Raw genomic sequence first — 10,290 nt, 5'->3', positions numbered from 1 at the left:
TCATGGAACTTCTTGGCCTCCATAATTTGGTGAACCCGATTTCTTTTTTATATGTCTATCTATCTATATCTGTTGTCTGTCTATCTATCTATTTATTTCACTTCTATGGAGAACCGTAATACATGCTTAATATGTACAAAAAAAAGAAAACCGAATCAGCTACAAGTATATTCCCACACCACACAAACCAAGCAACTATTTTCATATGCCTACTATATTTACAAAATTGTAAGCTGTAAGAAGCACCATTATTTTATGTATCTCAAAGAAAAATTCACTGCCATTTAAACTACAACACAATGCTTTCTTACTGGATTTGTATATACACACACACACACACACTTTACCTTTTAATCAGTGATTATTTAATGGTGGAATATTCCATCTAGTAACTATATCCCAAGGTGCTTGACTATTCCCACATTTTATATTTTCTTGCACTCATTTTCTGCCATTATAAATTATGTTGCAATGACTATTTTCCTACAGCTTGTGGTAAACATTGCTAGTTGCCTATCCCAAATCCATTTCCTTCCCTTGCTTGCTAACAGAAGCCCATTTCTGTCGGGTTGGTTATGGTACATCTGAGAGGCCAATAATCCTACTTGACTTCCCTTATAGGTAGTGTAGACCCATGACCCAGTTCTGGCTAATGAGACCTAAGGGAAGGCTGTTTCAGGGATACTGTGAAAGCTTTTGCTTTCCTAGTAAAAGTCATAAATGTTGCAATGCCCCTTCTTGTTGCCTTAAACACAGAAGAAATGCCTGTGAAGGAAAAGGTGTTATCACCATTGTTAACTTGCCTGTGGCCACACAGCTGTCTGTATCAGCATTTGAATCCAGAGCCTGGCTTTCTCAAGCCAAGAATGACAAAGCAGAAAAGGAGCCAAGATCCTGAGGGCATCATTAGGCAGACCAGCGACTGTCTACTTCCAGACTTGTCATGCCAGACTCCAATTTGGTTAGACTATTTTTAGATGCATATTCTGTTTCTTGCAGCAGAACAAACACATCTCTTGCCATATTTTAGACCATTTTCTATGACAAGACTCTCAGAAGTAGGTTTGAGTCAAAGGTTAAGACTAATTTTTAGGCTCTTGGTGCATACCACAAATTATTTTCCCTAAGAATTATGCTGAGCACTTGTGCTAACATCTGGTATTGCTGGCTAGAAGAAGAGGGTCCCATCTAGCACCCTGCCCGTAAACAAGTGGGAGAGCGGTTAAGGTAAGACCACAACTCCTTTGGTGTATTTTCACATCAACCCTTGCCTTGGTGTAACTGCATTACCTCTAATTTAAATAATTTCACAGGAGTGAGTCTTAAGGCACCTTTATTCTCTGGCCTCAAATATTTTGTTTCTTATACAGTGACGTAAGTAAAAACACATACACTAGAAAAGATTCAGAAAGTGGAAAGAAAAAAAGCAGAAAGAAAAAAAAAACCTTGCACACAATCCCAACACCGAAGAAAAACAAGTTTAACATTTAGCATATTTCCTCTTGAGCTTTTATTATTTTCCATTTTCTCACAGGTAATCGGATTATACTATAAACTTTTGTACTTTGTTCTTTTCATTTATAAGCATTTCCTATTATAAACATTTTGATGGCTGTATAATATTCCATCATATGGATAAATCATATATTAATCATTTTCATATTGAGATTGAATTGACAAAACAATGACAACGAAATTTGCAGAAGGAAATAAGATTACCACATAATGAGTGCCCTATACAAATGTATGTATTTAAACAGTACAGAATTAGCTGTGCTTTCTGTTCTTGCTTGCATTTTTAAACAAGTGCAGGCCAAAGACTGTACGAGGAGAGAAAAGGTCATTTCCTTCTAAGAAAAAACGCTCCATGTCAGCATCTTACCTTCCTATTCATATTCAATATCTTTTTAAAATCTCATACAGCACATTCTAAAACTATGTAAGCAATAGTTAACTTTCAGTTTTATTTTTATATAATGAAAGGATGTCATTTGGTAGAACAGTTTTAAGAAGTGTTTCTCCAAAGTAGTTTGAAGAACAGAATATTCCAGCTGATTAAACATTCCGGTTAACACCGAGTTGCCATATAACACTCTACGAAGAGTATACATTTTCAAAGAATTAGACTGTGAAGTAATGAAAAAATTTATGTTAACTATAATTTTTTTAAAAAATTGTACCAACTTTTAAACCGTAACGTTTTCTTTCATGATTCAGGAATATATTTCCTACTGCTGCCCCGTTCATCCCAAGCATGTTTGTCAGCAAACAGGCATTTCACCCTCCTGCCAGCTGAACTGCCCCTTCGTCAGGCTCTGCCTGTTTTGATCACTCTATAAGTGGCCTTGTGTTATAGAGGCATTTTGTTAAGTCTATTTCCTTCGTTGGATTTACAGTTTCCACCTGAAGGAACACTGTGTTTGCAACACACACAGCACCTAGCAGAGCTTTGCACATAGTGAGCATTCAATATACATTTGTGTATTTCCAGCTAGTTCTCCCCCCACATTACTGAGGGGTAACACACATACCTGCAGCAACTGCAATTGTCATTTCAAGTAAATTGAGCAAAAGGTAAAATAAAAACTTAACAGATATCTAATATTTGATGAGAAATTTCCTGAATGCTTATTTTGTGGCAAATACCATGCTAAATGCTTATAACCATCGGTTCTCAAAATTCTCAAAAGCATCAGTGAGGTAGGTTGGATTATATTTACAGAGAGAAGATGGACAGTTAGGGACTAAGTCGTGTTTCAAATGTTTGCTGGGCACGGGATAAGTCAGGGAACAGACTCTGCCTGTCGTGCAGCTTATTTTCTCCTGGAACTTGCTACGATCACCTACATAACTGTACATTAGCATTCTAGATGGGACCCTGGCGACTTCTTCAAGGTAAAAGTCACCCGGGAAGGTCACCTTGTCTTTGTTGGTGGCATCCAACCGTGTGAAGATCTGATCTTCAAATTTATAGTCAACAGAAAATATTCTCAAGAGATTCACAAAATGATATAAGGAATCAGAAATAAGATACTGTGGGATTAAGGAAATAAAAGTTAAGACTGCACCCTTGTAAGCCAGGTATTTTTCTATCTTGCATGTAAACCTCAGTTAAGAGCAGGGGGAAGCCACAGCAGAACACAAGTCAGAACGCAGGCTGGACTTTGGCCGCCTGCCATCTAAGTGGGTGAGGAAGTCTAGCGAAGGACGGAATTTCTAGGCACCATGGCAATTCATGCAGCAAAGCTATGGACTTAGCTGCTATGCCATTCTGAATTTTATTTACTTCTCTTGAGCTAGACACATGAGGAGGTAACTCAGTTCAAAAATGCAAAAAAGAAAAGAGAAAGAGCAGTTTTCGGTCTGAAACATTCAAATTTGCATCAGACATTTTCTATGAAACACTGAAGTTGCTGGGGTTGACTGAGAGCTCCCTTCACTAGGCCAGTGCAATTTAATCATTAAACTTAATGTTCTTCACAAGCAAACTCCAGTGATCTGGGGCATCTTGGGGAAAGTCACAAAGTTTCATTCAAATAAAACTGAAGTTGAACTCAGAAAGTGAACGGAAGATACTGGAAAGGGAATACGAAAAGTGGTTTTGGAAGCTGCTTTCTAATTCTGAGTGGACAGAAAATTACTTTTTACTTTAAAGTAATATAGAACAATTTTCTCATCTACCACGATATAATCTCAGAAATCTGAGGTAAAAGGCACCAAGCTTTCCAAATGCAACGACTTGCAAAGAGAGAGAACACAGCTTTTGTGTCCCCTGAAATTGACTCAAGCATACATAGGGAAGAGAGACCAACGCAGCCACTCAACACATACAAGAGTACCTATTTGATATTAGAAAACCTTTATGGACACAAGGCAAACAGTGGGCTGAAAATATTACAAGATGAAAAAAGGCTAAGGAAACCAATTGGATTTCTTTTTCATCTACAGAAGAGTTAGCAGCCCAAATGATGATCTAAAGACACTCCAAGATTACTATTTATACTTAAGGCCATTTAAAAAGCGAGGTTTTCATCTGGCATTCAAAACAAATATTTATAACTTTTGGATGGACTAAAAGAGCTAAACTGTCTACCCAAAATCTGTACAGCAGGGACCTGTTTTTAGCAGGTAAGCCTATTTACAAGTAAGAACCTCTTACTCTTGTAACATTGTCCTGTTTTAAAAGAATATGTAACTCCCATCCCCTGGAGAGTAAGTCTGTAAGGCCTCTGTGACCCCATAGAAATATGGACCTATCTCTACTACAGAACTATTTACAGTGCACATAAATACACATATACACACCTGTGTACACACCCCCCAAATAGTCTGAGAATGTCTCGAGTGAGGGGTTATGGTTATTTTTACATCTATAGTGACAATTAATAGGCACTCAATAATTTATTCTTTGCATGAATGCTAAATGAAAACAATTTTACAACACCACTACTATTTACATTTCAAACACTCCCGCCATTACCCATCTCCAAAATAAAAACACCCAAACTGCTACCAAATTTACTTTGGTTTTCACAATATAGTGCTTCTGGACTTTTTCATGTAAATGAATATTCTTGATTTACTAATTTTCAGAGAAATGACACAAATTCAGCATTCTCCTTGGAATGGGAAACTTGCTTGTCCAGGTTACTTCATTCTTTTTCTCTTTTTCAAAAGTGCATCTCGTAGCGCCAACTGCAAGATAAAAAAAAAAAATCTAAACATGATAACATTTGGGTACACCATTATACTAATTTAGTTATATGGAAGTGTACCAATATGGAATCAGAGTTGATATAAATCATCCTGAAAAACTACAAATAGTGAAATCTTCCAAAACGCATCAAATCTGTAACCAGGCTGGGGCCTCCTTACTGCTAGGAAGGAAACAGGCAAAGCTCTTGACTGCTGGTCCCACCTCTTGATAAAAAAGCCCAAAACAGGAGCCTGGCTTTACATCTAAAGGTTTAAATTTTATGATTTTAAGTTACTGACTCCTTGCTTTAGTTCATACCCAAGTCTTGGTATTTCTTTGTAGACAGGCAGAGTAACTAGAACACTTAAGGTACAGAAAAAAATTAACAAGTTGATTTTAACCTAATTTGTATGGCTAAGGTGGTATTTCTCAAACTCATCTATAAATGTCTTATTTTCTCATCTGTATAATTGGTTTGATCCCAGTTTGTTCAGTTTGTTCATATTGTTGTATGCTGATTAAATTAACATGCTGACAAGGCACAAAGCCAGGCTTCTCTATCATGCCAAAAAACCAGGAAGTACAGCGTGCAGGAACACCCTTAGCTAAAATGTAGCAAGGTCATAAAAACCTCATGAATGAAGCAAGGCCTACAAACTATTACTATTTCCTCACCCATAAACTCTTACAAAGGGCTGGTGAAGGATAAACTAATATAATTAATCAATTCAACTATAAATTTAAATTGGCAAGATTCAAAATCTTAAATGGCACCTTTCCTTTCCACTCAATTTCAACTTCAAAATGCTGTCACTTTACTACTTACATAACGTTAAAAACAGCTTAGAGCTAGAAAGATTACATAAGCAGACAGGCAGACTTTAAATGGCACCTTAATTCAGTTAATACTGACTTGGTTCCCACCCAGACAGCACTGCCCTGGAAAGCTGGCCATTATGTTTAGGCCTGGAAGGCTCGTCCCTGACTAGTGTTGTAAACACTGGCTCAGAATGTGGAACTACTTTACCCTTGACCTGATTCCCTGGCGATTTTTCAGAATACAGTTGGATCGACTACAGTACACCCCCAGTAGAGGAAGACATTAAAACATAAATTTGTTTTACTAGAGTGAATTACTGAACTAAGCAAGCCCAACACAGAACCATCAAAGACCAAAAATGGATAAAATGAAATCCCAAAGGCCTATAAATATAAAGGCTTTGCAAAAAGGCTCATATAGAAGGATCAAAACAACAGAACTACTTAGTTTTCACTGCTTTACTAAAACTGTCTCTGAGATACTACCACACAATCATTGCTTTTCAAAGAAGTGCCAGGTATATAACAGCCCTCAAAAATTCTTATTCAGCTAATTTTGATATTATATTTCATGTAAGAAATGTCAGAGAATTCTAGCAAGGGAATGGCCCTTAGAGATCATCTAGCTTGCTGCACCCATTTACTTAGAGAGAAAAACAGACTCCCCTTTGGTCGCACAGGTGCATCTCAACCAAGTCAGGTCTAGGATTTACATGCCCTGACTACCTTCCGCCTCTCCAATGACACTTCCTATTTATCCTAAGACACACATAACGCAAGGTCTTTAGAAGTCCACCCCAAACGTAAAGGAGTCTTAGAATGACAACACTATTCTAGCCAATCAGGCTTCAAGTTGAACTCACCTGCTTTTCTCGGAAGGAACGCTTATTTTTTGAGCGGACATTATGGCTATAGCGCATCATCATGAAGTTCTTCTGTTTTTTCTTCTCTTTATTTGTAGAACTGGAAAATGGATTCATTTTGGTTTTCTTCCTCACAAACTCTTTTCGGTCTGTCTTTCCAGCCTATTAGCAAACACACACACAAACACTTCGTGATTTATCTAATCAATATAAAGTCTCCCCTGTGCCAGGTGCTCTACTGGATGGCCAAGATGAATGGAGCGCAGTCCTTGCTCCCCAGTACCTCAGCCCAGGGGAGAAAGGAGCATGGTATATTATAATGGGGCAAGGGGAGCTCAGTGGAAGAAAAGGTCATAACTCAGTCTGGTGAGGTCTGAGGAGCTTCCTAGAAAGGGACACCCATCAGCTGTTTTGGCAGGATGAAGGCACTCATGGTGAGGGGAGGGAGCGGAAGGGTAGAGCATTTCAGGAAGTAGGCATAGTGTACGCAAAGGTGTGCAGCAGAAAGAACATAGGTTTTTAAACTTTATCTAAACAGGTTTCAGTAGAAATGATGTGGAGCCAGTATGGGATGGTGCCTAAAAGAGGTAATGGTGCAGAAAACGAAGCTGGAAATACGAGTATGAGCAGGGTGCAATCCCAAACAGCTACAGTCCTTGCCAGAGGCGACTCTGGCTTTTCATTAATGACTGTAAATACTCCCCTGCTTTTCTAACAGCTTTGATAAATGTAACGAGCCTCCCTGAAATCACAAACATGGAATAGTGCTTTGCTGTGCTCTGCAACAGGTTTGAATGGCGGTTACATGGCTATCGAGTTGTTAAGACTCATCTAACCGAATAGTTCACATCTATGCATTTTATTCTATGTTCATTATACCTTTATTTAAAACATTAAAAAAACTGTCGTTCTGTGCCTATACAAGTTCTGGGTCACATTTCATTCCTTTGCTTTCTGTTGAAAGGACTAGAGAAAGGCATGCCTCGCTCACCATTGCAGTTGCCAGTCTTGTCTCCTTGTCAGACTTTGGCTTTTTATGAAGGCGTTCAATGTCCCGAAGAGAAAGTAATTCGCCCCTGGGGTGAAGGAATAAATATAATATGAAACAAGGGTGGAAATCCTTTCCCTAATACTTTAATTATCATGTGAGCTGACTGAAGGCCTGGTGTATGTGCTGTTTTACCTGGACTCTTCGTCACTGTCTATTTCGATATATTTCCTCTTTGGGGCTTTCCCGGGGGCAGCGTCGAGTTCTTTCCTCATTTGGGCCAGGCGGATTTTCTGGAAGTCTTCCTGAGTTAAAACTCGGCTAGTGCTGACGGCTGCCGCCTTGGCCTTCCGCTCCTCCACAGGCATGCTGTTCAGCCTGTTGGACTGGAGAGCACACAACAGAGGCTTACATGGCTCCAGGCTTCAGCGAGAGCTTCGCCCCCAACGGGGCCCAGCGTAAATTAAGTCTCAATCCACATCAGAGTGATGAGGCCCTGGTAGAAGGAAATCTCAAGACTTACGATTTCTTGCTGCTCTTCATCGGAGGAGTGGTGCACATCAACCCATTCGCCATCGTCATCCTCCTCATCGAGACTGGCGCTTTCCCACCCATCTGTGTGAGAAACACACACCATTAGGATGCTCGCTTTACGCTGGGAACTCATGGTAAGTCGAGATAAATCAAGCCAAAGAAAAGTAAGGTTATGAACTTCAAACAGGTGCTCTCCAGACCAAGAACTGAGCGACATTTAGTGGTAAGTAAGCTGTATCTGTTTAATTAATTTAAAGAATGAGGAATAGGCACTTACCAAGTGTCTACACTGAGCCAGAACTGCACACTTTTTCTAATCCTTAGAAATCAACAGAAGAGGAACAGGCTCTCGAGTTAAGAAACCTGCCCAAAGCCATACTGTTAGAAAATGTAGCCTACACTGAAATCATGAAAACCGTGTCTGGCTCTAGAGCCCATGTTCTTTCCACCAAACTGTCCATGAAAACTGAACTGTACATTTATTTTGGCCATGCAGCAAGTTATCTAACTCATCTAAGCACATTAATACATGTCTTTCGAAACAGAAACAGTCATTCAGAGAACTGAAGTGGAAGACTTTGGATGTAAAGGAACCTTGTAGACCCCTCAATAAAGAGGTATTAGGAGTTCTGAATGGAGCTACCACAGTAAGCTTTCAAAACCACAGATACCTGCAATTTCAGTGGTTCTCCATGTTCTACAGGACAGTGTCCCAGCTCTTTGGTATGGCATATACACAGCCACTCATGATAAGGTCTCAACTCAATCTCTGATCTGATATTTTGCTATATTCCACCTTGTAGCCTATCCTGCAATAGTTTCTGAAATCCTTCAGGATTTTGCTCAGTTTGCCTAGAAAGTCTCCATTATTCTACCATTCCTCACTAATAATTCAAGATACAGTTCATGGGTCACCATCTCCTTGAGGCCTCTTTTGAACCTCTGAGGTAGATCTGACCTCTCTCCTGACCACTCCAATTATAAATCCTATTAACACTTTATTGTTCAGCTCTTTATGAAAGGCACTAAAGAGCAGGGACCATATCATTCATCTTTGCATTGATAGTGACCAGCCCACAGCTAATGCTTAAGAAAGCTTTGTTGAAACAATAAATGAATAAATGAAATGAATGAACAGGAAGAAAACAGGATGCCAGCAACTAATGTAATAAAGGCTAACCCTAGAAATCAGAATGGAGTTCCTCAAGCATTCTTTAATAAGTTTAACAAGCATTCTCCTTCAACAGGAGAATTTTGGAGGATTGCTAAGGACTAATCTTCATCATTTTTTTTCCAGGCAATAAACAAAAACCCATTATCTTTCCCAAGTGCCCAGCATACCCTTGATAAGGGGCAGCTTACCTGGAGGACATGAAAAGACGTCTCCTACACTGTCATGTAAGTTCCCTAAGAGCAAAAACTATGCCCATTTGATCCCCAATGCTTGTAACAGTGCATGGCAAAAGTCACTGTTCAGTAAAAATCTCATGACTGAATGTTCAAACAGCATAAAGATTCCAAGGTCAATAGAGCTATAGAAATGATTTTGTTCTTAATAATGGTGAAATAAAAATGAACCTTCATCGTTTTCAGCATTCTCTTCTTCTTTTTCAACTTCCAGAATTTCTGCTCCTGGAATGTAATCTTTAGCATCTAGTTCTCCATATTTTTGCACTCTTGCTTCTACGGAGGCCTCTGTAGGCTTACCCTAAAGGAAAGGAAATTGTTTTAAATAAGGTCCTTCGATCGCAAAACATTATTCATGAAAAGGATTCTCTATGATTATGAATTTAGAAGGGAGAGAATCACAAAAAAATGACAGTAATCAAATGACAGTAACAGTCCACTTGGGTCAAAGTAAATCCCTCAGTTAGAACTCTGCTCACTATTTCCTTGTTCTCTTCTGACCCAGGCCAGGAAACTGGCAGTTATTAAAAAATAACTGGTCCAAGTCTTAAGCCTTGAGATCACCATCTGTCTTCCTGTCACAGACACGCATCTCCCTTCTCTCCCAACTCCAATGGCATCAGCTACTGACTCATCTTTGAGATTCCAATCTGTTAATGAACCAAAAGCTTTCAAGGTGAAACAGCCTGACTAGTCTAGAAGACTTAGTCATCATCACAGAGTACGTGCCAATTATAAAATATTTAAAGCAATGGTATTCAATCAGTTGTATTCTGAACTTAAAGAATAGAACTACACATATCTCCAATACTCATAATGGAAGCATCACAGATACTAAAATGTAAACTGTAGGAAATTACTCTCATCATCTGAGTCCCCAACCTTTAGATCAGCGGTTCTCAACCTTCCTAATGCCGCGACCCCTTAATACAGTTCCTCATGTTGTGGTGACCCCCAACCATAAAATTATTTTCGTTGCTACT

General features: G+C 39.1%; 1 protein-coding gene across 1 annotated transcript in view; it reads right to left on the bottom strand.

The window, feature by feature from the left end:
• Positions 1 to 1,316: 1,316 nt before the first annotated feature.
• Positions 1,317 to 10,290, bottom strand: part of SDAD1 (SDA1 domain containing 1) — a 36,847-nt gene continuing 27,873 nt past the window's right edge. The window contains exons 10-15 of the mRNA XM_019623488.1: positions 9,479 to 9,608; positions 7,890 to 7,981; positions 7,562 to 7,752; positions 7,370 to 7,454; positions 6,379 to 6,540; positions 1,317 to 4,695 (exon numbers count right to left, since the gene is read on the bottom strand). Coding sequence (XP_019479033.1) covers positions 4,648 to 4,695; positions 6,379 to 6,540; positions 7,370 to 7,454; positions 7,562 to 7,752; positions 7,890 to 7,981; positions 9,479 to 9,608 — 708 coding nt within the window. The 3' untranslated portion in view covers positions 1,317 to 4,647. The remainder of the gene's footprint in view (positions 4,696 to 6,378; positions 6,541 to 7,369; positions 7,455 to 7,561; positions 7,753 to 7,889; positions 7,982 to 9,478; positions 9,609 to 10,290) is intronic.

This window comes from Hipposideros armiger, unplaced genomic scaffold, assembly GCF_001890085.2.
Source record: "Hipposideros armiger isolate ML-2016 unplaced genomic scaffold, ASM189008v1 scaffold_552, whole genome shotgun sequence".
NCBI lineage: Eukaryota > Metazoa > Chordata > Mammalia > Chiroptera > Hipposideridae > Hipposideros > Hipposideros armiger.
The sequence above is the reverse complement of the archived record's forward strand: the minus strand, read 5'-3'. Positions and strand labels throughout refer to the sequence as shown.